Genomic DNA, 27,646 nt, shown 5'->3' with positions numbered 1-27,646 from the left:
GTAAGAGATTAGTTGGGGATCAGATTTGTACGTTGGAAGATAGAGTCAAGGTATAGGTAGAATGGTAGTATGTAGAGATGTGTGTGTGTGTGTGTGTGTGTGTGTCCCCTTAGGGGGTTGTGTATGTCTATATCTGTGTTCACCAGGTCTGGGACCTGTAATTGCTCTGCTTTCCACAAGGGAGAGTCACAGAGAATTATTTTACACAGAAACGGAGAAAAGCTCCATCCCCTGCTATCAGCGATTTCCCTAGAAAGATATGTAGGCAGAGGAGAGAAGGGGATGGGGTGAGTTGTACCTCAAAGTTTCCTACTAGAATCCCTGGGACCTCCAAGCCTAATGATAACCTCTTCTTGCCCTGCCTCATTCCCCAAGACTTGTGAGGAGATAGGGTGGGGAGATCTGGTCTGATCTTCCTTAGCCTTCCCCTGATTCTTAGAGCTCCCCATTTGCCAGGAAAAGGCCAAAGGAAGGCACTCCAAGACCTTTGACCTTAAGCCTAGACATCTTAGTTTTAGTCACAGTCAGTGCCAACCTATAAAACGGTGTGGAGGTGTGGGGTGCAGTGTATGTATCAATTATGTATCTTCTATATGTATTGCATGGTAGAAAGGTGTGAATCCTTAAGTGGTATGGATATATTTTTGTGTGAGGTGAAAGAGTGTGAGCATGGGAGTGTGTTTTCAGATATGGTATAAATGTTTAATGTTGACCATATATGGTGGCAGTATGAGCTTATGTAAAGTGTATTTGTGTATATGATGGATGTGCAAATGTGTGTAATGGGGGTGAGTGAATATAGTGGCAGGGTATGTGTTTGTGTAAGGTGTATAATGTGTTTGTGAGCACAAATATAAATATGAGACATGCATAGGGTGTATAAGTAAAGGTTAGTATATATGGTAGGAGTGTGCACATATATATATATATATATATATATATATATATATATATATATATATATATATAATCTGTGTTTATGTGTAGATCTATATGTCCATGTGTGCTGTGTCTGTGTCTAGTTTTCTTCTTAACAGGGATTGGTCAGGCCAGAATTATTCTTGAAACCATCGGAGAATCACACAACTGCCACTTCCATTAGAGGAAGAGGAAGAAGAGAGGGAGGAAGAAGAGGAAAAAGAAAGGAGAAAAACAAGGAAGGGAAAAGGAAAGGAGGAGAAAAGGAGGAGGGAAAAGGAAAAGCGGAGGAAGAAGAGAAAGCTAAGAAGAGGAGGAGTAAAAGGAGGAGAGAAAGAGAAGAGCAGAAAAGAAGAGGCGGAGGAAGAAGAGGAGGAGGGAGGAGAAGAAGAGGAGGAAGAAGAGGAAGACGGGGAAGAAGGGGAGGAGGAGGAGGAAGAGAAGGGCAGGAGGAGCAAAGGAGGAGCAGGGGCGGGGGCAAGGGGCCTTTCCAAGTTTGTTGGGACTGTACTTGTCTGCCCGTGGAGATTGGAGCCTGAAGGTGGGGCGGGGGTGTTGGGGGGACCCCGTCTGTGTGAGGGGGCGGGGGCGCGGGGCTCTGCAGCCTTGCTGGGCTGGCTCTCCTCTCCTCTCCTGTCCTTCGCTGCTCCTTGCCGGGCTCTACCCCGCCCGTTCGCCGGGGCCCATGTACTGGAAGCATGAGAACTGCGCCGCCCCAGCGCCCGCGGGCGGTCGCCTCCCTTCAGAAGGGGTTCCCGCCGACCAGGTGAGAGTTTGCGCCTTGTGTTCGGGTCCCCTCAGTAATGTGCCTTAGGGATGCAGGGGGACCGAGGAGCGCCCGGCCCGCCAAGAGTCCAGGTTTGGCGGAGGAGGGGGGACAAGGGGGAAAGAGAGAATCCGCCAGTGGGGGAGTGGGTTGGTTGGGGGAGAGGGAGGAAGAGAGACAGGCGGGGGAGCCCGGGAGGGAGCCGGCCGGAGGCGGGGGGGGGGGGGACGCAAAAAGAAATCGGAAAAAAAGGCAAACATTATGCAAATGTTTGAGGAATTTCTCAAAAAAAAAAAAAAAAAAAAAAAGCGATTTAGCTACGAGCAGGGAATCATGACGGGGGGAGCTCGGTATTGTCTGCTTGAATAGGGGCTTAATAACCCAAATGCGCCGAGGGGTTGTGGAGATGCAACGCTCAGAATTCCAAAGCCACTGCCCTTTTCCGAGCCTTGAATACCAAGCTGCCGAAGGATTCGGTTGGGGAAGGGGGTGGAGTGGGGGTGGATGGCTTTCCCCCTTCCCCTTTATCTATGTTGTTTTCTCCCTTTTATCTTTTTTTTTTTTTTAATCCCTTTTCTTACCGCCCCCACTCCTACTTCCAAAGAGACCTTGAACCTGCGCCCGCTCGGCTGAAATCTGGGACCATTTGGCTGCTTTGCGGTGCGAGTCCGGGCTGTTCCTCCTCCTCCTCCTCTTGGGTTTCTCTCTTTTTCTCTCTCTCTCCCTTACTGCATTTTGTGCCAGAGAAGACGGGGGGCAAGAGGAGGGGGGGGCAGGAGGAGAAGAAAAATTCGATTTTTAATTACTACCATTAAAAAATCAAATTTGCAATTCTTTGGGTGGTCTGATCCATTTTCTGATTGACAGCTGGAATTGACACCCTCCATACCTCTTATCTCGGGCATTTACGACAATTTCTAATTGCAGGTAGTTTGTGTGTTTCAGAGCTGTGGATTGCTGGGGAACGGAGCGATTACTTCAAGAGCCACGGGTTAAGTGCGGGGAGGGAGGGGGGAGAGAAAAAAATTCCATCCAAATTCAAATTGCTTCATTAAAGAGACACCGCTTTTGTAGGGAAGGGTTTAAATGCCCGTTGGAAAGTTCTGAGGTATTGTTTTGCTGCGGCTTATATAGGGGGCGCGGGAAGGCGCAGCGCGGACGCAGCCGGCTCCTGGCCGTCGCTCTCTCCCTGCGTTGTGACTCCCGCTCTCTGTCTTTTCCCCTCAAGGTGATGGCTCAGCCAGGGCCGGGCTGTAAAGCCAGCTCCCGCTGCCTGGAGGGAACCGCGCCGCCCAGCATGGTAAGCTGGGCCCTAGGACGCTCGGGTCCTTGTTCCCCACCAGACATAAAACTGTAGCTCCCTCTTCCCTTTCTCCACCCTCTCCCCACTCCTGGCTCCCAGGGGGTGAATGAACTGGAGAAATTTCGTTGAGATACATCTCCCTTATCCCGGGGGAGAGGGACGGAGTAGCGAAAACAACCCCCCTTCACCGAACGGGGAGACTTTGGTCTCTGGTCCGGCTCAAAGTGAGTGACGGCCAGGGTCCGCTATGATTGCCTTCAGTTCCCCCAGGGGAAGCGTGGAGGGCTGAGGGAGGTTAAGAGGAACTGTCCTGATATCTCCACCCCATCCTTTTCACCTCCCACACCCAAACGAGAATGTGGTTAAAGGGGAGGGGGCACTTCTTACTGGCTTCTTGAATCCCAACTCAGCCGTATCCCCCTTCTCTCTTTTCTCACAGGCTCAGTCCGACGGAGATGCTCTCCCCGGGGGCCTAGACAAGGACGAGGGACGCTCTTCCCCCTGCACGCCCAGCACCCCTTCAGTCTGTTCACCTCCCTCCGCTTCCTCCTCGGTGCCGTCCGCAGGCAAAAATATCTGTTCCAGTTGCGGTCTCGAGATTCTGGACCGCTATCTCCTCAAGGTATGTGACTTTACAGTCGGAAAATGTCGGGGGTAAAATATAAAATATTAGAACTGGAAGGAACCTTAGGACATGGAATGAACGAGCTGGAATACAGAATACAGAATAATAGAATGGAGAACGTAAAAGCTGAAAAGAACCTTAGAATACAAAATGTCAAAGCGATAAGGTGTCAGAGACAGAAAGGGGGCCTTTAAAAAATCTGGTCAAAATACTCTAATTCGAAAAAGGCAGAAACTGAGGATAGAAAGGGCAGGGGTTTGACTTGTCAAGGTCACATAAGTTGGCGACAGAACAGGGACCAGAACCTGGATCCGGAAGACAGGTGAAGAGTGGCCTGCTTTTCCATCGTCCACCATTCTGCACGGGACACTTCTCTCGGGAGTTGTGAGCAGCCGTGGGAAGCAGGGAGGGACTGGGACATCATAGACCAAAGCTGAGAACCAATCCTCTCTTTTCTTCTCTTTCTCTATTCCCCTGTCCCCCATCTCCGACGTCCAGGTCAACAACTTGATCTGGCACGTGCGATGCCTGGAATGCTCTGTCTGTCGCACATCACTTCGGCAGCAGAACAGCTGCTACATTAAGAACAAGGAAATCTTCTGCAAAATGGACTATTTCAGGTAGGAATTGAGGCGTCCAGAGAGCTAGGGGCCTCGACCATTGAATCTGGCAACTGAGGAAAAGGAGTGAGGATTGAGCTGGGGTTTGAAAATGTCGCCGCGTGCTTAAAGAGAGGGTGTCTCCACCCGCTTTCTGCGCCTTGGGGAGAAAAGAGGGGAGGGGGCAAATTGCAGTAGCCCCAGCAGTATCCTCAGCTCAGTTTGCAGCTACAAGACAATTTACTTATGCAGTAGTTTCGGGGGCCACAAGAAACTGATGAAGAATAATGTTAAAAAAAAAGGGTGACGCCTGAAAAGCGTCACCTCAAAAAAGAAAAAGAACGACTAAATTGGGGGAAGGGATCCCCAGTCTGCCACCCAGAGGGAGTTGCATATCACCTCGCTTCATGGGAGGGATTACGGAACGGGGGGGGGGGGGCAGCCATGATACCTTTCTGTTTGAAGACCCAATGAGGTGTGTGTGGAGGGGAAAGAGGTCTCCATTAGAATTTCCTTGGTACTTGACTGGACACCTTCCCTCTTCTGCGCTTTGTTTGACTTTCCTCCTGAGAGAGAGAGGATCGAATGTATGAAGTACTTATCGGAGACCGTCCGGGATTTTGGACGGGTCAGAGAGGAAAAACCTTGGCAATTTGGGAGTCCCGGGCTCCCTCCTGTCGAAATTGGCGGTAAGGGACCAATGAAGTCAGTTTCTTTCCACCTTTAGCAAATTCTTGTCCTTGAAAACCCATAGCTCTAGTGAATGGCTAGGAACTTTGAAATGTCAGAAAACAGAGAGACCTCTATGTATAGGGAAAGGATGGAAAAAGAGATGTTCATTCTTCCACCTGCAGTCAGCACTGTTATTGTTTTCCATACCCCCCCAAGGACCCCTATAGAGAATAGATGTTATGGGAGGGTGAAGGGAACCCCATATAGAGAGGATTGAGGGAGAGAAGATAATTTTCTCTAAGCTCCCAGCAATCTTATCTTCCATTTATAAGTCTATTATGCTATCAGCTTCAGCCATTGAACTGCTTCTCTTCTTGCCTGTATTTGAAAGGCAAACTATTTTGGACCTAGAAGTTAATTTGCATCCCCTTCTTCTTCTTTGTTTTGTTTTGTTTTGTTCTTACTCTCCCCTGCCAAAGAACAGAGATTTACAAAATGCAAAAAACTATTAGTGAATTTAAAACATAAAGTATTTTCACCCGAAGGAACTTCTAAAGCTTATGATGTTAAAGCTGAAAAGGACTTCAGTTATAGCTGAAAAAAACTTCACTTTATGTTTGTGAAAACTGCACCTCCAGTTAAGGAAGCTAATGAGTGTCAGAATTAGGGTTTGGATCCAGATCAGTTTTTCTCCAAATTCCATGCTCTTTTCACTACATCAAAAAATCCAGTCCTGTGGTTCCTTGGGCAAGGCTGACTCAACCTTAATTGTGACCTTTGAGGGAAGAGGTTACTCAAAGGGCAGAGTCCTTACATGGGGGAGAGATAGCTGGACTACCATTTTCTATAGACCTGAGAAACCCAGAGAAAGAGAATTAACTTCTTCATCCACAGAAGGAAGTACTGGAATCCTGTGAGATTTGGAGGGAGGAAACTGGGAAGATTTGGAAACTGGGAGATTGAGGGAGGGGTGGCGTTTTAGTCTGGCTATGGAACAAACAGTTTACTCCTTCTGATTACACTTTAGCAGATTTAGGAAAGGGGAAGCTTCCCCCCAATCCACATTGAAAGGATCCTTCCTGCCACCTTTCACAATGATGGTGGTGATGATGATGTCAATGATATGATAATAATAGTAATAGTGAATACCCTTTATGATAGTCAAAGTGATTTTATCACAACTCCGTGAGGGTGATAGGATCATGGGAACATATATTTATAGCTAGAAGGGTCCTGAAAAGTCATTTTACAGATGAGGAAATGGGGGCCCAGAGGAGCTAAATTACTTATTCAAGGTCAGAGACATTGATTTGAACCACAAAACTAGAAACTACAAGTTCTCTGCCTTCACATTAAGTAATCTTTTCAGTATATCCTTGCATTATGCAGATTCTCTCCAGTTCACAAATAATAAAACAGACATAGCAAGTGACTTTCAGAGCTTAGGGGGAGCAGGCACTTAGGAAACTATTTAGTCAACTGTCCTCATTTTACAGATGAAGAAAACTGATGCTCAGAGAAAGCACATGACTTACCCAGAGTCAATCAATAATCACTTACTAAGCACTCTAGGCAAGCACTATGCTAAATGCTAGTTACAAAAAAAAAAAAAAAAAAAGGGTGGGGGGACACAAAAGGCAGTCCTTGCTCTCAAGGAGATTAAAATCTAATGAGAGAGACAACATGAAAAGATACACACACACACACACACACACACACACACACACAACAAGCCAGATACAGGATAAATAGGAGATAATTAACAAAGAGAAAACAATAAAATAAAATTAAGAGGGGTTAGGAAGGCTTTTCTATAGAAGGTGAAACTTTATTTGGAACCTAAAGGAATCCCTAAATATCAGTGATCAGATTGAAAAAGGAACAGCTTATCAGGCATGAAAGATAGAGAAAATGTCTGGAACTAAGAGGGTAACTTTGTTCATGGAACAGCTAGGAGATCCCTGTCCCTGGATCAAAGAATTTGTGTCAGAATAAGGGATAAGAAGACTGGAAAGGTAGGAAGGGGTTAGGTTATGAAGAGCTTTCATTGCCAAATAGAGCATTTTGTATTTGATCCTAGAGGCAATAGGAAGCCATTGGAGTTTATTGAATAGGAGAATATGATTTGAAAAATCACTTTAGTGGCTGAATGGAGGATGGTTTGAAGTTGGAAGAGAGGAGATAAAGAAGAATCTTTTTGCGAGAGCTGGTCTTTGGAGCCAGGAAGACTTTGAGGAGAGGGACAGAAATTATGAGTTTGAAGATGCACCCATGCTCAAAAGGCTAATGTTGAATTCCAAGAGTCTTATCTGGTCTCTGATTTTTCCACATCTCCCTGACTAATGTCTACCTTTCCAGGAGGCTCTTGCGGCCCTTGATATGCATATCACAGGAGTGTGCCATTATGGTCCTTTATTGCTTGTCATAGAATTTAGAATTGGTAAGGATATTAGAGATTTTTATAGTCCAACACTCTAATTTTACACCCAAGGTCCAGAAAGGAGAAATGACTTGGCCAATGTCATCCAACAGATCAGGGCCTCCACTCACTGACCTATTTAGAAGATGCCTTATTTAAGAGTAAGGAGTCTTTAAAATAATGATTTGTAAAGTAGATTAAAAGAAGTTGAGTTGCAGGAAGGGAAGATAGCACAGTGGTTGGCGTCTTCACATATCATTTTGAAATACCCATTTAAAAAATCCAACAAGTCCTTAGTGTTTGTGGTAGTTGTTCCCAGTGGCTTTAACATTTGGCCCTCTGGATTGGGAGTTTTCGGGGCAGGTGAAGGTTCTCCATAACATCTGGTGGGAAAGAGCAGAGGTCAGACTGGGATTATGGCATAATGAGCTTTGATTTACTTCACAACTTTGTATGTGTATGTTTGTGTGTGAATATGTGCATTATGTATGGCAAATGGGAATGAGAGAATGAGTATATGTAATTTATATATACCTATATATCTACATATCTACATGAGGGCATGAGGATATATGTATGTGTCAGGTGGTTTGAGGTACATATGTCAGGGTATATATGTGTATGTATGTTAAGGCATGTAGGGGAGGCAGCATGGGGTATTGGGAAAAAACACTAGATTTTGAGTCAAAGTATCTGAATTAAAATGCATATGTGTGCAAACAAGGTGGTATAATGTATGTTTGTAGACAGCAAGGTAAGTACGAGTATGTATATGTGTATGCATATCAGGATATATGCCTGTGTCAAGTGGGGTAGTGAGTATGTGTGCATCAGGTATGAGAATGTATATCTAGAGATGTGAGAGATGGGGGTGGGAATAGGAAGAAGGGATGGCATGTCTCACCCCTCACCATCTGTCCTGGCACCAAAGGAAACAAAACTTCCCATTTACTTCCTGACTCCCTCTTAGAAATTCATTTTCTCTAGTTGTAGAAAGAGAAGGGCTCCAATGCTAGATCAGGGACTATGTCTGAAAAACTACATGATTCTTGGACCCATAATTTCTTCTGTAACACTCCCACCCCCACCTCTGACCAGTGTGTACTTATTCAAATCTGTGTGAGAATAAGCATGGAAATGTTTGTTTGTATGATGGTCTTTGCTTCTGAGTTTATGTGAAAATGAGCTTGTAGATCTCTCCATATAATAAGAACATCTCTGTATTTGAGTCTGTTCAGAAAAGAACTTTGTGTATGTCTCTCTGAGAATTAATTTGTATGGACATGAAAGAATTAGTCTCTATGAGATTGTGTGTATGTTTCCAAAAAAAAGTGTTTCAGTCTTCATGACCTTATATGCAAATTTCTTTGCTGTGTATTTGTGGATGAATGGATGTATTTCTGAATGTGTGTGTGTGTGTGTGTGCGCACCATGCATATGTTTGTATGTCTATGGACTCTTTGCACAGGAACTATTTGCCAGACTGTCTCTGTGAAAAGGAGGAGACATTTGGACAGGGACTTCTTACCCCAGCATGAAAAAGGCTCTATCTTAGTTTGTAGTCAAGTTACTTAGTAGTTTCTACCAGAGGAACCAAATCCTCTGGATCTCAAAGGAAACTTCTCCAAAAGAAACAAGGGATATCTGAGTGACATTTTGCCCTCCCTGCGTCTTCCAAGTGAATGTTTTGCTTTTACTACCCAAGGAAATAGGGAGATCCAGGTTCTCATCATTAATTTTCTAAGATTGATTGAACATGCTGCTTCCTCTCCTTCCCATCCCCACCTACCCATCACTCACCTCTTTCTTCCCCCTCCCCCCCAGGTTCTGGGTCTCAAATTTTTTAATCTGTCAAACAAGGAATTGGCACTCGGAATCTCTAAGGATTTTTCCTGTTCTAATATTCTCTGCTACTTACTATCTGAATGACCTTGGGAAATCCACTCCTGGGCTTTGATTTCTTCATGTACAAAATAATTGACTTGACTTCCATGATCTATAATCTCCCTTTGAACTCTTAACATTCCGTGTTCTGAGGTCTCTTTCAGCTTTAACTTTCTTTGCCTCTTGTAGACCCAATTAAGAGCCTGTGATTCTCAGGGAAGGAAGCAGTCTGTCTTGGGCATACTGCTTTCAGATAGTGGGAATAACTACAATTGAAAGGCTTGGGGGGTAGAATGTTGCTGTCACTGACTTCTCAGGATCCCCTGAAGTCTGAATGTGAGGAGGGAGAAATGTACCCCAGTTCATTTGCTGGCATTCCTCTATGGGGTTGCTGTCAGCCCTACCCTCTTAGCTTCTGGCTTCTTTCCCTGAGATCCTCCCAAAGGGCCAAGGACCCCACCCCTTAGGGTCCCGGTTCTGACAGCTCCAGGTTTATTGACTTTCAGGGATTGGCAGCCTCTATCAGAGCAGCGTCTCTCTCTGTGGGAAGAAGGGCCCCGCTTGGCTTGGTCGGCTCCTACTTTGGATTTTCTGCTTTTGCTCTGTGGTCTGCTGGGTTCTCTCCTTCCCTTCCCCACCACCTCCCCTGCCAAATTATCAAACTGAGATTCATGCCCAGACCCAGTTAAAGTCTTACTGCAACTGAAAAAACAAATCCATGTGCTTTGTCTGGGCTTTTCAGAACTGCCCCCAGTACTCTCATGTGCCAACTGCCTCTCAACTTGTCTATAAATTGGAGAGAATGCTTACACTACCTTAACTATTTTACAGACTTTGCAAGTAACATATGAGATTATATGTAAAGTACTTTGCAAACTTAAATCATGATATAAACTTTAGATGTGGATGGAGGAAGAGAAAAGGGGTTCTCCATTTTCTCCTCCACTCTACCCAATTCTAATAGCAGACAACAGGCAAACCAGTTAGGGTCAGGAGGCCCTTAACTGTCTTTCTAGCCCAGAACAATTTGCTCTTGGAGTCCTAGAGACAAGATTTATTCAGTTCCATGCTTTTTAAGTTTACAAGGCTTTTCCCATATAACTTCCATTGGGAAAATAGTAAAAGTCTTGTTATCTTTATTCTATAGAGAAAAAACCTGAAATTCAAACTGTTGACTTTACTAATGCCACACAATTAGTTAGTATCACAGTCAACATTTGAATTCTGGGCTCCAGGTCCAGTATTTATTCTACAGAGCCATAAAATCCTGTGAAAGTAGATAATTGACTAAATGTGCCAGTACCAAAGTCTCAGAATGTTAGAGTTGGAAGTGGAGATTAGAATTCAATTAGAATTCAGCTTCATTTTACAAAATGGAGCCTGAGACAAAAAGACGAGCTAGAATGCAGGCCCACCAGTATCTTCTCATGAACAGGTTTATATTATATGAGCTTGTTTTTGCTCATAGCTGCTTTTAAATGAGAGTCTGAAGGGGAATCAAAAGCTGCAAAGGACTTTGAGGTAATAGCAAGAACACTGCTTTGAGAGTGGATGTGAATAAACCTGCTAATAACGTGATTTTAGAGAAGTCACTTTTCTTAGGCCTCAGTTTCCTCATTTGTTAATCTCTAAGATCCTTTCAAACTCTTAAAAAAAACCTTAAAACTAAACTAATACTGTGTATGCTTACAGACACACACACAGACATACACATACACACACACACAATATAGCAAGAAAGCTGTAACAAAATGAAATTAGTTATGATTTCTGAGGACCTGACCTCATTTTAAATAAAAATTTCTTTGAGAGTATATTGTGAAGTAGTTCTAAGCATCCATGCTATATTTCTATAGTTAACTAGGGTAGCAATGGAAATAAGAACACTATATCCCAGAAGTACTATCTAGTCCCCTGATGCAATTGCTCTTTACCAGGTGGTTTATGTCAACTCCTCTTCCTACCCATCCTCTTACCCCATTCCCATAGTTTCATGGTTATAACTCAGTCTGAGGTAAAGTAATGATTGTTAACCACACATTCCTTTTTTTTTTTTTTTTTTTCCTCTTCGAGGCAATAGAGGTTGACTTGCCCAGGGACACACAGCTAGATTAACCACAGATTCTTGAAAATAAAACAAAATATCAGACCTGGAAGGAACTTCAGTACACTTTTAGAATACAGAATGTCAGAGCTGAAAGAAAAATTTAAAAGACAGAATGTTGAAACAGAATATTGGAGATGGAAGGGACCTTAAAAATCACTAGAGTTCTGCACTCCTCTCTAAGCCAGTAAGTGTGAGGTCTCTGAGGTCAGAACTTTTTGACAAGCTAGCACCTAAGTTGACCCATCCTACTAGAAATTCTCAATTTAATTATTCAAAAGTTTCTCTTTTCTGTCCCCTCACTTCAGGTTCTAAGTCAGTGAGATCTAATACTCCCCTCCCTCAGTCCCCATCCTGTGTATCTCTGTTTGTCTCTGTCTCCCTCTTCCCCTCCCCTCCTTTCTTCCTTCCCTCTTTTCCATAGGAAGATTTAGGATGAATCTGCAGTTTACTATGCCCTGGATCAATGAGATTCACTGATCTTTTAAAGTGCAAGACCCTGTCTGTAGGCCATAAAATATTCTAAAAATAGAAACTGACTTTTCACATTCATCTATCATCTCATCAGATGCCTTTAGGAGAGATAGAGTAGGGGTTATTTTTTCCATTTAATAGAAATTTAAATAGAGACCTAGAGAATGGAAATGGCAAGATTAAGATTTTATAGCATGGAGTGGCAGACTGAGGCCCCAAAGCTGTACGTCTTGACTTGCCCTTCTATTTTCTCTACGGTAGTTGCCTAGCTGGCTGAAGGTCAGAAGCCAAAAAGGGATCTGCAGAGACTGATTTCTAAAGCATGTTTTCTTGCATTTTCTCCTGAATTTTTAAATCAGGGTGCTATTAATTTTCCCCTCCCCACACTACCCAGCCGACTCAACTGGGAGAACTGCCTTCTTAAGGCTCAGGACTGGATTTAATCCGCCCATCTGGATGACCCGTTCAGACTCAGAATCTGAGTTATCAGTGTCCTACCTGGAACCAGTCACATGTTCCCTGGGGAGCTTTGTACCTGCTTACCTCTCTCCCCTTCTTAGTTCTGTGAATTGATCTAGTTCGTGCCCTTACGATTTCCTTCCGCAGGAATTCTTACTGCGGAATCTCTCATGTCTGAATCTTTCATCCCTGCGCATCTCCTTACAAGCGCTCCCAGCAGCGTGTTCTACAAATGCGCGCCACTATCCGTGGCCCCCAGGTTCAAGGCACTCAACCCTGCGCCGCGGCTTATATTTTTGGCTCCAGATCGATCTGTCTCACATAGCTGACGCTGCTGCAGACTTTTCTAGCCTCTCGGAACCATATTCCTCAATTTTGCACCTCTCTTTCTGCAACAAAACTCTTCTCTGCTCCACTTAGCCCTATGCCCCTCAGGCCCGAGCCGCTACACATTTTACAACCTCAGGGGTCTTTTAGCTTCGCACTGCTCCAAGCCCTGTAACTCTGGGCTTCGAGCTCCTCGCGGCTTAGCCTAGCGTTCTGAAGCTCTGCTGAGCTTTGCGCCCCAGAGCTCCCAATTCCCGAGCTCTACTGGCGACGCTCAGATCAGTGTCTTACAGTCTGTGAATCTTACCGCCGGATATTTTAATGTACTTCGGGTTCGACCTCGGATCGAGTAGAGCTCGAGTCCTACTAAACCCAGTTGCTTAGCGTCTCATAGCTCCGAGCCGTTCACTCCCGTGTCCAATTACCTCTAACTGATCTAAGCTTGTTGATTTAAGTGTCTCAAAGCGGTGCGCCTGTCCTTATTCTTCAATGCCTCACTGCGGCGTTTTCCACAGGCCTGGGTTTCTCAGCCCCGAGCTCCTCTGCTTCGCGTGTTTCTCTCAAACCAGCGTCTCAGGCCCATGTCACTAAACCCCAGATTATGTGGGTCCCTCGGTTCTATGTTGCTTCAAGTTCTGCAGCCCCCTAGTACAACAACCTCGAGCCGATCGGTTTTCCAGCGCACTGCACTGTGCAGTCCCGTCTCCGCTACTACTGCCTGGTGTTCTACTTAACTGACCATTAGAATGCCGGGTCTTAAGTCTACCCCACACAACTCTCTCCTGTAGCTTGTCTCTCCTCGGCCATTACCGACTCAGCATTCCCATCCTTGGAAGTGTCCAGCCTCATCCTGGCGCCACCCTCGGTCCCCGGCTCTTCCCGCATGTCTCAGCCCGGTTCCCTACAACCCCAAAGTATTTCTGTGTTGTAAAATACTTCAATGTCCAATATGTACCTACAATTCATCCAGTCCCATCTCCTACGCCCTTCATTCTCCAGAACTGTTTCCCCTTCCTTTTCTGTCTATGACATTTAAGCACCCCTAAGCCTTGAGTCCTTCATTCAGAACCTCCGGCCCCAACCCCCCACTTCGGAGAATCGAGGTTTGGACATAAATAATAGCTGGACCCTCCCCCAGCCCATCCTATGCATGCCATTTTACAGTTTAGATTTTGTTTCGTTTAGTTCGCGGGCTTTATTTTCGTTGCTCCCGGAATTAGGGTGGAGCAGGCGAGCTGAAGCTAGCGGCTCTAGAAAATAACCACGAGCCCAGTGAGATGGAGGGACCAACCCCGGTTTTTCTTTCGGGGTAGAAATGTATCCGCCTTCCCGGCCTCTGCACGCAAGATGCAGAGTCCAGCCCTCAGGGCAGAAGAACTTGGAGCTGCAGAGGCCAAGAAGGCGCAGTGACTGGGTAGCAAAGGTCATGGTCTTTGTCGGTCCACCGAACTCAGAGGAGAGGTGAAAGAGCTCGCTGAGTCCCCGGCTCTTGGGCAACACCGGGCGGCCGAGAGCACGAGCTCGGATGAAGGAGCAGAACATCGAAAGACTCCACGGAAGCCGACCCACGGAACGCAAGTTCGCGGGTCCGAGGACAGAGGGCCTAGATGCTGAGAGTTTGACTGGATCCGATCACCAGGAGGCCAACTCAGCAGGGATTTCGTTATTGGAGCAGTGTTTAATTAATGTGCTTCAGGCTCGGGGCAGAGGTCTCAGCTTCAGGGAGCTTTCTGGGAGGAAATGGGCCTGGTCCGGATCGGGCTCAAGTTCCTAGATGATGGGAACTTCAATGTTTGAATATACGGATTGTTAGCAGAAATAGTAACATTCTAAAAGCACTTATAATAATTAATTGAAAGCTCTCCATAGAATTATCTGGGAGAAAGCCCAGAAGGAGCTATGGACTCGGGAAGACTGAGTTCGAGTAGTGTCTCGGTCTGACGAGCTGTGTGGCCGTTAAGTTGTTTTCTTAACTTTAGTTTTCTAATTTGTAAAACGAGCGGATTAGTTTAGACAGCCCTTAAAGGTCTCCGTCCACTTCTAAATCCTTTGGTTTTGGACCGGCTTTTGTAATGGGGACTGGGGGGATGGAGGTGGTTGGTGGGATGGCTGGTTCGTGAACGGGATCTGGCGTCCTCTTTCCTTCGAAAGCATCATGGGTCCTTCAAGACTAGTGGAGTGGTCACCTTTTCGGGGTAGCCGAAAGAAAGATCGCGGTTCAATCTAACAGTCCCAGGATTGAGTCCGAATGGACTCCTCGCTTTCAGATTTCCTTTAAAGTCAGGGAACCAAGTAAACGCTCGGGAGGTGAGGATGGGGGAAGTCGGGTCCAGGTATCAGTGCACGGAGTTCCTTCTTGTCTCTAAGGGCATTTCAGGGCTAGGGCAGAGTACTACGAATCAAAAGCAAAAACTGGAAATTCAGATCTTAGAGACAGAAATATTACCGTTAGGGCTGGGAATTATCACTTCTGTTAAATACGACAATCATAATCAGAGGATATCAAAGAACCAGTGTCTCCAAAACCCCTCCTTCAGCGAGCTCCCTATCTCAACCTTTTCTGTCCTTTCGGAGTCTACTTTTCCTCCTCCAAAAACTGACTTAATAATGACATTTTGCTTTTAAATAGCGCTATCCCATACTGCATATTAGTTGGTCCTCATAATAACCATTTGAGTTCAGTGGTGCAATTATTATCATTCATATTTTATTAATGGGGAAACTGAGACTCAGAGAATCGAAATGACTTACTGAAAGTTATACCTGTAACTCAGCTGATTCCTATTTCCCGTGCCCAAACTCTACGCGACATCTGACTCATGGACCTCTCAACCAAATAAATCGTAAACGTGTTTCTCTCTGATTCTGAAGCTAAGTCGTGTGGTGAGGCTCGCAAAAGGGATCGAAAGACCCATTGCTCTTCCCTTTCCTACTTCTTTGGTAGTGGGTTCCTCGCCGTGGAGAGAGGAAAGTATGTCCTTTTCTGGGAGAATTTATATTCACTATAAGCCGGAATCAAGGTCAAACTGATTGGAGTCAGTTTGCAACGAAAGTTTCTTGGAAGCTGTGCGCGTTGAATTAAACACCGTGGGTACTGATGCTTTCGTTTAACCGTGCTTTTGCCCTCTTCCATTTTCCTGGGATTTGTGCTTGAGGCGGTCAAGTGGGGGGGGGGAGGGAAGAGGAATCACCACACCACACTTTCTCTGCCTCTTGTTTCTTCTCCCAAATGGCTCTATGATTAGTCATTTAAATACACTATAGGATCGTCCTTCCTCAAAGCTGCTAATTAGAGGAGCATCGGCTAATGGGGCCTCTTCCATCCTTGAGAAGAATCTGTACGTTGTTATGGGCTCAAAGCTGCCTATAATTACTGTAAATTTAAAGCGAGCAGCAAGCGGGACCAGGACCCTTCACTCACTAGTTCCCCTCCTCTATGGCTGCATACCGGGTCCCCAAAGGCCCCAAGGGCAGGAGGCTTTTGAGTATAAGGATGGGGGTGGGGCTGGCTAGGCTGCATTTAGGAGCTGAGACTATAAGAAATCACAGTGGCTAAGTGCAGGAATGGGGAAGAGGAGAGTAAAAGGAGGTCTTGTCTTGAAAGGCGTGGAAGTCGGGGAAAGCAAAAAAAAAAAAAAAAAAAAAAAAAAGCCCTCTCTTGGCTTGGAGGCAAAACTCACTTCTGATTCTGCCAGAAGCAACCAAATACATGGAGATATCATCCACAAAGAGGCTCGAATTCTATTTGCTACATACAAATACAAAGATGGTCACATGTATGCATATGCAAACACCCTTGAACACAGATAGGGACACATATAGGTTCACAAAACTTAGAGATTCAAAACCACATACATAAATAGAGATACTCCCTCCCCCCCCCCAAAAAAAAAAAAAACCGGGTCAAAAACCTAAGTATACATACATATAGAAGCAAGGGTACACAGGCAGGGGGTCACAAACACAGCTGCGTAGATTTTCAGGGACACGGAGAGGTGCCCATACATCACACAGGAACACACTGTTCAGTCACATTTACACAAAGAGGAATAGAGATATGGCCACATATATTATACATACAAATGCAGTAAGATTATATAGGGGCATGCATGTGGTGCATAAATGCATGTGTACATACACATACACACATATATGGAGATACACTCAGATATCCTAAAATACTAAACTTCACACAGATAAACAAAGGTGCAACACATAGACATATCCACACAGCAGCACACATTCTGCAGACACACAGATTATACAGACTAGCATACACACACACACACACACACACACACACACACACACCACAGACCTCAGTCTTGTTTTAATTAGCTGTGCCCCTCACTCCCCAGTGACACCATTGAATATACACAATGAAAACATTTTAAACAATTTAAATAAGTTCCCCAATGGAAAATGATGTCAGGCATTCTGAAAAATCAACCATAGACCCTGGCCCTTGGCCCCTGGCTCCTTTTTCTTCTTCAAGTGCCAAACACTGTTGGGGGGGGGACAATAAGTTCCAAATTTGGACCTAAAATGGGTCACTTGGGTGGGGAGTAAGGCAGGGCATTGCCAGTGTTGTCTGCCACCTCCCATAGAATTGGGAGGTTGAGATATGATTAAGGCAGAATAATATATGGGAAGTATACTGAGCTTAAAGCCAGGAAGATGTAAGTTCAAATCCCACAAGAGATGGATGGGCAAATCGAGTAACCTCTCTCAGCTTTAGTTTCCTTGTTTGTTATAAAATGAGAGGGGTGGACTCAAATTTAAGTGCCCTTTTAACTCTAAATTCATGACTGTGTGCTCCAATGAGTCTCTCTATCTTAACCTTCACCCTCAAGTTTCCTCTGTATATTTCATTTTCATGTTATGAATTTGTTCATATTCATTTTGGGCCCTCCTTCACCTCTTGATTCCTAAATACTAAGACTTGTTCAGTTAATTGTCTTTTCTGAATTTGTGGGTCAGAGGGGAATGAGAGTGGAGGGATTCATTTTTGCTTTATGCTTCTTCAAGAACTCCCTAGAAGTTTCTACCCTAGTCCGCTGCCCTGAGAATACAAGATGTCCAAAGCACTCACCTGCTTTGTCATGTTATTTTCTCTTCACACTTTTACTGCCCACTAACTAGCTTATGGATGTCATATTTAACAAATAAATATTTACATTTTATAGGATGTTCAACATAATAACTGAAAGAGGCCTTTGTACACAAAATGCTAAAACTGAAAGGAACATTAGTATACAGAATGTTAGACTATAGAACATAGAGTAAAGCCAGGAGGAACCTTAGAACAGAATACGATTTCATTTTATAGGTGAGGTAGCAAGGAAAGTTAAAGTGACTTGCTCGAGATCACATAGTGAGAGTGATTAATCTGGACAGTCCTTGATAAAACTTATTTTTTTATTTTTAACAACTTATTCATTTTATATGTAAGGAAACTGAGGCTTATAAAGGAAAAGAAATACCTAAAGAAACACAGCTAATTAAAAGGCAGAGACAGGACCCAAATTCAGTTATCTTGACTCTGAGTTCAGTGGTTTTTCCACCTACTACACAATTTTCATTGAGGATCTACTATGTTCAAGGGCCTAAGCACAGTCCTTTCTTAAGGCATTTACATCTTTCCAAATAATTTTAATTTTCCTCAAAGAGCCCAAAACAAAAAAACATATTCTCTGACCCCTGGAATATTTCCCTCTCCTTAGCCCCTCTTCCTTTATTTCAGCTCATTTTTCCATCTTCTAAAAGATAATACTATGCATATGAAATAGTTAATTTGTTGGGGGGCAAAATAATCCCCCAAAATTCTTTGTCTTAAGCTATCTTCTTCTAACCATTCCTATCCCCCCAGTGAAATATGTGGGAGTGCTCTATTTGGGATTATAGGACTTGGATTTAAGTCTTAATTTACTACTCTAAGCAAGTTCTTTCCTCTCTCTGTATCTCTTTTTTTTCCTTGGCTTAACGTGAATGGGTTGTATTAGGTAATCTTTCACAACCTCTTCAGCCTATAATTTTATAATTCTAAATTCTTAGACTAAAAATTAGACCTAGGTTGGAAGTCTGAGCCAAATCACTCCCCTAAGTTCCAGCTTTCTTACCAGTAAAGTGGGAACAATCACATTTCGTACTACCTTTGTGAAATGCTTTCCAATCCAAAAATACATCATTATGAGATGTAGAATAACAAACACAGAATATCAGTAGCACTTATTCTTCCTACTATAGAGTCCCTTCTGGTCTCCTTGCTTTCTACTCTGACTCTCACTGTTCTTCAGGAAGCTCAGCTGATTTAAATGTTAACTAAGGCTAAGTTTTGTTTTTTTTGTTTTTTTGTTTTTTTTTTTTCCTTAGTACCTTCACTGGAGGATGACAATGTTGTCTGTATAATCTGTAATCTCAACAAACTTTTCCTTCTTGTCATCTTGCCCTGCCACATACACCCATTTTGCTCCTGAGGGTTTGGGCAAGTTATTTTACTTTTCCAAGCCTCAATTTTCTCATCTGTAAAATGAAAATAATACAATTTGTACAATTTACATCACAGGATTCTTGTGAGGATCAGAAGTCAATAATATAAATTTAAATCTATATAAATATCTATATCTATATAAATCTATATTTATATATATAGATTTATATAGATTTAAAGAATTGCATGAAGCACTCAGAGATTAAGGGACTTGTCCAGAATTATAAAGCCTAGTATATTTCAGAGGGAGCACTTGAATCTATCTTCCTGTGGTCAAAATTGATTGTCCCCACCCCTATCTATTATACTAAGATGCCTCTCAATTCAGTGGGAAAGTTGTGAGGAAAAGTCCTTTGAAAACTCAAAGGGCTACAGAAAGCAAAGTTATCTTTATTATGATTACTATTATTGTTATTTGCAAGCAGTGACAATAGTGAGATTGAAGTGAACAGAGTGACAGACACTTTAATGGAGATGCTCCTTCCTTCTCCAATTCCCTGAGTTCCAGCTCCTTCCCTTCTCTCTCTTCCAGCCGGTTCGGTACCAAGTGCGCCCGGTGTGGCCGACAGATCTTTGCCAGTGACTGGGTGCGACGGGCACGGGGCAATGCTTATCACCTGGCCTGTTTTGCCTGCTTCTCCTGCAAGCGGCAGCTCTCCACAGGCGAGGAGTTCGGGCTGGTGGAGGAGAAGGTGTTGTGCCGCATCCATTACGACACTATGATCGAGAACCTCAAGAGAGCAGCTGAAAACGGTATCCATCCCCTAATCCCCTATCTTCAAACTCTTTCAGTCTCTTGGGTACTGCATCCTTTTCTTAAATCCTGCTGGGGTTGTGCTCAGGAGACTGGGCCATGGGCTGAACACTGAGGGATGGGGTGGCAGGCCCTTTTTGTGACCTTCCCTTTCTAGGGAAGGAATCCACATGGTAGGAGCCATCTCTGCACTTAACCCTACCCAAAACAATATGTCAGAGTTAGATGGGATTTTAGGTCACAATGTTAGAGCTTGTAGAAAGCTTAAATTGGCATATTAGAATAGGAAGAGAGCTTTAGAATGTAGCATGATTAGAACAGGAAGAGAGCCTAGAATGTAGCATATTAGAGCTGGAAGGAAACTTAGAACACAGCAAGTTAAGAGTTACAAAGGACATTGAGCCAGAACTGGAAGGGTCCACAGAATATTAAATCTTGATGGGTCTTTGACACTTGGCTGTTAGCTCCAGAAGAATCTTTAAAACAAATGTTGGAGGTCGGGTGTGGGGTGAGGGGAGTGGGAGAGGAAATAATCAGAAGACCAAATTTAGATTCTTGCCCTGACACTTTATAAGACACCAGACTCCCTCCTTCTCTCTCCGGGAATCTGACCCTATGTTCACACCTTGCTGCTTTCCCCAACCCTTGTGACTTGGTGAAGTATCTAGTGTTGCCATGGAAATTATGCAACCGTTCCTGCTGCTTTTCAAAACACCTGAGCCGGCATTGTCTTTGGGGGTGCTTCTGGCTGGCTCTATCTCTCAATCCTACTGGACTAGTTCTCAATGTGGGTATTTCCTTGATCACTCTATGTGAGAAACCATAATTCAGATGCTGAATCCATTGCTTCTGAGGAAGGGAAACGAGCAGGGGTAAGGAGCAAAGGGAAGGTTATCACTTCCAGAACTGCTTCCACTCAAGTGACTTCAAACCTGGACTATTCTTAAGTGAAATGCATCTCAGCCAGCACATGATTTAGCATAATCTTGGGCTTAAATCTCTCCTATTCTTCAAACCTCTGGCACTGTTTAGATACTTAGAACTCTAGAACTTATCTCCTATTACATAGAATTATGGAAAGAGTGATGGACTTGGAATTAAGAGAGTCTTGAATTTGAGTCCCTTCTAGATTTTTACATTTACTAGCTATGTAATGTTAGCTAAATCTCCAACCTTGTAAAATGGAAGCTTATTTGTAAAATGAAAATAATAATTATTGTATTATTTAGCTCACAGGCAGATAAACATTAAAATGATATAGAAAGATGAGCTATTATTCCTAGGTCCTATTTCTCTCTCTCTCTCTCTCTCTCTCTCTCTCTCTCTCTCTCTCTCTCTCTCTCTCTCTCTCTCTCTCTCTCTCTCTCTCCTCTCTTTTCTCTCTCTCTCTCTCTCCTCTCTTTTCTCTCTCTCTCTCTCTCTCTCTCCTCTCTTTTCTCTCTCTCTCTCTCTCTCTCTCTCTCTCTCTCTCTCTCTCTCTCTCTCTCTCTCTCTCTCTTTTTTTTTTTTTTTTTTTTTTTTGCTGAGGCAATTGAGGTTAAGTGACTTGCCCAGGGTCACACAGCTAGGAAGTCTGAGACCAAATTTGACTTCCTGCTTCAGAGCTGGTGTTCTATCCACTGGGCCACCTAGCTGCCCCCCTATTTCTTTCTCATAACCAAAACTGGTCAAATTAGGAAGCGTTTTATTTACAGTGAAAGGGCAATTAAGGCTTCTTTATGGAATATACTCCAGTGATCTTCATCACTTACCTATAGGACTTATGGCTTTCAATCTGGAAATTAGCTTAGAGACAATCTAATGTAATTTTATTATTTTACAGATGAGGAAACTAAGACCCAGAAGGGATAAATGTCTTGAACAAAGTTGCACAGGCTTTAAATAGCATCACCCAAAGATAGTGTTATATTATATCACCAAGTTCACAAGAGTATCTTCTGGTTTACAGACTTTTGTTTGGGGAGGGCTTCTTCTATGGTGTTTGGGCCAGAGTAGGAAAAAGCTTGCCAAGAACTGTCATTTCCCTCCTTACTATCTCTAGGAGATTGTTTGGCTTTTCTCGATTGTAAAATGAGGAGATTGGACCAGATACAAATGAGGTCCCAATTACTGCGAATAATGAATTCCTTGAAGTGGTTACATGTATTTGAATTCACACTATTTTGAAGTTATAATTACATAAAATATGATAACTGTTTCCAGCCCAATGGAAATAATGCAGTGCCAATTCAAATAACTCAACCACTTCAGGGAATTTGTTATGCATACTAATCGGGATCTCATTGTTATCATTATAGCTCTTTCCGCTTTTAAATCTACCAAGATCCTATGATCTCTCAGGTCTCATCCAGCTCTAGCATCTGTGGCTTTAAGTTGTGACATTCTGTGCTTTTTTTTTTTTTTTTTTTTTTAAACTCTCAAATTCTATGTCCTGCGGACCAAATAAGACTTTACGTTCTAGGTCCTGTGGCAGTCATTACATTCTCCATTGTAAGGAATCTTCCAGTTCTGACATTGTTTCCGTGGCTCTATATGTGGACGAGGAAGCAAGAAGGAAAGAGATTCCTCTTCCCTCCTTTCCTTACCTCCAAACCTAGTCCCCACCCTTTCCCACTGTGTCCCTTGATGCCCATGAATGAGCTGGGCAGTAGACAATCCTGTAGGATGAGTCACAATCAGAGAGATAGGAAGGCTGGCAAAGAGACAAGCCTTTTCCATAATCTCTCCACCCACTCCAGGTCCCACCTTTCACTTCCTGACCTTCCCCAAACTGAGCCTGATTCTCCAGCTTACTGTAAGTGAGGACTGAGAAGGTGGGGATGGTGTGTGTCTGCTTTTGCCATTAGCTCCCCTGCCCAACTGCCCCAAGAGGACAGAACAGGGCGGGGGAAGGTCAGCCTTGCCACAAAGCAGCTCCCTTCCCCTTGGAGATCTGCCAGACCTAGCTTCCTGAATGACAAGGGAGAGAATAGGAGAGAGAGAGAAAAGGAGAGCCAGTCAGGCAGACAGACAGAGAGAGGTAGACAAAGAAACACAGACAGACAAAAAGACAGAGAGAAAAGGGAAACAGATAAAGAGGTAACTCACGCTAAAACACGCTGCTCCTCCAGCCTGTCTATACAGGAGCAGGGAAATCAGTAAACCAATCTTTAAAAAAAAAAATTCTTGTAGTAGAAAACTCAGGAGAAAAATGCCCAAAGGATTCATTCTTTCTACTTTCCCCAGAAGTACAAAATCAGTCCAACTAATTTTACATATAAGGAGATTGAAACAGGTTCAGTATTAGCATTCAGGTTTTTTAGTTCAATTCTCTTTTCTGTTATATATTTCAGCTACCTTCTTTTCCTTGGGGAAGTTGGGTGGCCCAGCATCTGGTGCTAGCAAGTTTGGAGTCAGAGACACTTGACTTAAAATCCAGCTTTGTAAGCTTACTGTATTACTTTGGGAAAGTCAGTAACCTCTGTCTCAGTTTCTTCACCTATAAAATGGGGATAATAATAGCATTTATCTTCCAGGGTTATTGTAAGGATGGAATGAGATAGGAATTATTGAGTCCTTCCCACAGTGCTGGGAGCATAGGAAGCATTATATAAATGTTAACTCTGATTATTCCTGATTAGAGGCTGCCTAGGGACCTGGCTTTGCTAAGCTATCATAGAAAGACTGATTGTCTCTTATTCTAGGATTCTTTGCTCATAGTTTCATAGATGATAGGAATTCAAGCAGAAAGGTTCCAGAGACTTCATCTAGCTCATCTCATCATTAAACAGATAGAGAAACCAAAACCTGGCCAGGCAAAGGAAGGGACTTGCCTGAGATCACATAGGTAGCGAATCCAGATAGGACCTCAAAAATAACACGTAGAGTTAAAAGCTTACATGAAATCATCCAATCCATTTCCTTCATTTTGCCATCAGGAAACAGACCTAGATAGAAGAGTAGAAAAGATAGCTAGATTTTCTATTTCCAAATCCAATATATTCCTTTCACTAGATCACACTGCATCCTATTTCTTTGGAGGTACATGGGGGATTCTTTCTGTAGATGTTCATAAGTATATGCATACCTAAATATATATATATATATATATATATATATATATGAACAAACAATCAACTTTCTGTTGATTGAATCCCATAGATAGAAAGCTCAAACCTATATCCCTAGAGTCAATCCAGGAGCTCCCTGAAGCTAGGTCCACTCCATGGAAATCAAGCAGAGATGTCAGGACTTCCCAAGCTATTTTATCTAACATGATCTTGTTCTTACACAGGTTAGATGGAGTCATATGGTTTGTTTAATAAACATGAGGAAGATGATGCATAACACATGAGACAAACACAGGACACTGCTCTACACCACTTAAGAGCTAAATTTTAAATCTCTGACACTTTGTACCTCTATTTCAAGCTTCCTGTCTCTATTCTAAATTTTTTCTGTCCTTTAATCTGACTCTCTTCCCTCAAGGATATGATACCTCGTAGGTACAGGTACAGGTACCAGTACCCAATCTGTGGTATACTACAAAAAGAAGCTGGTCTTTAGGAGAAACTGAACTAGATTAAAATCCTATATCTTCCACCTTAGTATCTGGGGAAAATCACTTATACTTTTCGAAGCCTCAGTTTCCTCATCTGTAAAATGAGGGGATTGGGCAAAATGATCTCAAAGGCCTCTTACAACTTAAAATGCTGTGGTTCTCTGATTCCATAAGATAGCAGCGCATTTATATCCCTTCTTTCTTCTCAGGCAATGGAATCACATTGGAAGGGGCCGTGCCATCTGAACAGGACAGTCAACCAAAGCCAGCCAAGAGGGCACGGACATCCTTCACAGCTGAGCAGCTGCAGGTACTAACTCAGGGCAGTGGGCCTCCCACATTAGAGGCCCATCTGGATGGGAGCAAGATAATGGCCAGGGAGAGCCTGCTTCCCAGCTCCTGACCTTCCCTCCCCTACTCTGTGTTTCAGGTAATGCAGGCCCAATTTGCCCAGGACAACAATCCTGATGCACAGACACTTCAGAAGTTGGCAGACATGACGGGCCTTAGTCGTCGAGTTATCCAGGTGGGCGGAGGGCAGACACCCAATGAAAGAGAAGAGGGTGAGGCTGACAGAGTCAGAGACAGAAATCATTGGGGGAGGGCTGGTCCTGCTTCTCAGGGAGAAATAAAACTATGAAAGGAGCAGGAAGGGAGTAGAAACCAGGTATTATGGTCTGGGGAATTCTTCAGGATGCTGTTTGTCCTTTGTTCTGGAAGAGGACTAGGACCTCAGGGAGGGGATGCCATGACAGGCAAGTGAGTTGGATTTAAGGGAGAGAGGACTGGGCAAGATCACCTGTCTCACTTTCCCCTCCAGAGCCATCTGGGAACAGATATAGACTGGAGATGGCCCTGGATGCAGTGGGAGATGGTGGTCTCTTTAAGCTAAGGTCTTTAACAGGTCTCAGTTTGACCAAGGCCACCACCCATTCAGTGATGAAGGCTAGGAAAGAAAAATGAGGCAAGAAATGGCCTTTTTTTTTTTTAACCTAGTCAAAATGGGAAACTGAATGTGGACTTGATTCACATCAAGTATAGTGGGGAAATGGATTTATAGTCAGAAGACTTGATTTTAAATTCCGCTCTGTTTCCTTGATTTTTGCTTGGTTCACATTGGTTGTCACTTAATCCCTGGGCTTTAGTTCCCTTCTTGTTAAAAATGAATGAGTTTCATGATACAAACATTAAGAGATTATACCAATTAAGAGCCAAATTTTAAGTTCTGACATTTTGCATCCGGGTTCAAGACTTCAACCTCTTCTCTAAATTCTCTCCATTCTTTAGTCTGCCTTCTATTCCCAAATCCATAGGAGAGCAAGTGTTCTCCCCTAAAAGGAGAAGGGGCTCCCTTCTAACTCTTCGTCTTATGACCCTTTGACTTATTCCTTGGCTCCTGGAGATGGCCTTGCTGTTTTGGGTGGGAACAACTCCAAGCTAAGTAGTCCATCATGGGGGTAGAGGCAGGATAATAAGGGGAGTTAGGGACGTTAATTAAGAGGGACAGAGAACAAACTTCAACAACCTGACCAGTTCTGTGGGATTTTCTGTGGGGGTGGGTTGGGATTATCATTTCAGGTCTGGTTTCAAAACTGCCGAGCCCGCCATAAAAAGCACACACCCCAGCACACAGTGCCACCCTCTGGAGCTCCACAGTCTCGTCTCTCCTCTTCCCTGTCTGATGACATCCACTACTCCCCCTTCAGCAGCCCTGAGCGTGCCCGCATGGTCACCCTGCATGGATATATAGAAAGTAAGTGACCACAGCCCGTGGGGTCTAGGGAAGGGGAGAGAGATACATGACTTCTGAGCCTGAGGTCCGCTAAGCAGGAGAAAATGATGTTCCTAGATTCCTAAGCAAAAATAGCTTGCTGTTTTGGTTTTGTTAACTTCACAGTTTGGTGGGAACTGATGAAGCCGGAAGAAAAGAAATGAGGGCCAGGCCAGGCCAGGCTAGGGAGAAGGGCAAGGGACAGTCTCAATGCAAGGGTCAGAAACAATAATGCTTGTTCCCTTACTCTCTCTCATTAGACCTGAACTAGAAAAACATGAAAATGAATGGTTTGCTTATATATTGTCCCCGTTTAATCCATTCTGAATTTATTTTTCTGGTCCTGGGGAGAAAAGTATTTTTCTCTCTTTATTCACCTAGTGTTTCCATGAAGAATTTTTCTTTTTTTCTTAAAAAATAATAGAATTTCACAGCTGGGAGTGACAACAAAGGTCATCTAGTCCAATCCCTATCAAGAATAAAAATTGTCCATTTCACCTCCTTGATAAGATCAAGCCCCTGAAGTTCTCTAGTGACATTAAATTCATTACCTATTCTACAGTTGCTCCTCTCAGTGGGCATTCCTTTCCATTCAGGATCTGAGCTTTGTCTCTTTTCCTCTTAACTCTATCATATGAAACCATTTAGATAGTAATGCCTATGACCCCCTTCCATCTCACACAAATCACTTCAGCTTTGTGGGTCTCATTTTCTCAATTATAAATTGAATGTTTTGGATTAGACAACTCCTAAAGTCTCTTTTAACTTTGAATACCATGATCCTATAAGATTTTTGTAGGTTCTGGTCTATCTACTACCATCTCTTTTGTTTCATTTTGGTTTTTTCTACTTCCTTCTGCCCCAGAGGAAGGATCTGAGTGCTCTTACTGATGGAACCAAGGAGGAACAGCAATTTCCTCCATCTATACCATCTTTCTTCTGCTAGGATGATATACAGGGATCTTCCTAATCTAAGCTACATTTTCTGATAGGACTCTGTTTTTAGCCAGATTCTTGCTCTAACTTCTGAGGGCAGTATGAGAGAGATCCTGTGGTTGTGGAAGAAATCTTAACCAATACATTCTGCCTTTACTACAGCCTAGCTACTCAGGCTGGGTGATGAAGCACCTGCTTAGATATGGGCCCTGTTAGGGGCAGCTAGGTGGCGCAGTGGATAGAGCACCAGCCTTGAATTCAGGAGGATCCGAGTTCAAATTTGGTCTCAGACACTTAACCCTTCTTAGCTGTGTGACCCTGGGCAAGTCACTTAACCCCAGCCTCAGGGGGGGAAAAAAAAAAAGAAAAGAAAAAAGAGATGTGTCCTGCTTTGGCAGTGATCATTGCCAGTGTTGTAGGGCCCACACATATCAAAAGTATAAAATACTGAATTTGGAGTCATAACACTAATTATTAACCCAGCTGTGGTTCTTGGGCAAGCCACGGACCTCTCTGGATTGTTAGTTTCCTTATTTAGAGGGGATAGTTTGATTAGATGGTCTTTAAAGTCCATTCTGGTTTTAAATCCTATGAAATAAACTCAT

At 43.6% G+C, this 27,646-nt stretch overlaps 1 protein-coding gene across 3 annotated transcripts in view; it reads left to right on the top strand.

The window, feature by feature from the left end:
• Positions 1–1,436: 1,436 nt before the first annotated feature.
• The window catches only part of LHX6 (LIM homeobox 6), a 35,107-nt gene continuing 8,897 nt past the window's right edge, over positions 1,437–27,646 (top strand). For 2 of the 3 annotated variants that reach the window (XM_074292985.1, XM_074292986.1), the window contains exons 1-8: positions 1,523–1,684; positions 2,913–2,984; positions 3,427–3,609; positions 4,111–4,232; positions 19,573–19,793; positions 24,544–24,644; positions 24,765–24,860; positions 25,913–26,087. In XM_074292985.1, the coding sequence (XP_074149086.1) occupies positions 1,604–1,684; positions 2,913–2,984; positions 3,427–3,609; positions 4,111–4,232; positions 19,573–19,793; positions 24,544–24,644; positions 24,765–24,860; positions 25,913–26,087 (1,051 nt within the window). In that variant the 5' untranslated portion in view covers positions 1,523–1,603. Of the gene's footprint in view, positions 1,685–2,912; positions 2,985–3,426; positions 3,610–4,110; positions 4,233–19,572; positions 19,794–24,543; positions 24,645–24,764; positions 24,861–25,912; positions 26,088–27,646 lie in introns of all 3 variants that reach the window. The other variant, XM_074292984.1, reaches the window with a different exon arrangement.

The sequence above is a fragment of the Sminthopsis crassicaudata genome, chromosome 2, assembly GCF_048593235.1.
Source record: "Sminthopsis crassicaudata isolate SCR6 chromosome 2, ASM4859323v1, whole genome shotgun sequence".
NCBI classification, from domain to species: domain Eukaryota; kingdom Metazoa; phylum Chordata; class Mammalia; order Dasyuromorphia; family Dasyuridae; genus Sminthopsis; species Sminthopsis crassicaudata.
The sequence above is the reverse complement of the archived record's forward strand: the minus strand, read 5'-3'. Positions and strand labels throughout refer to the sequence as shown.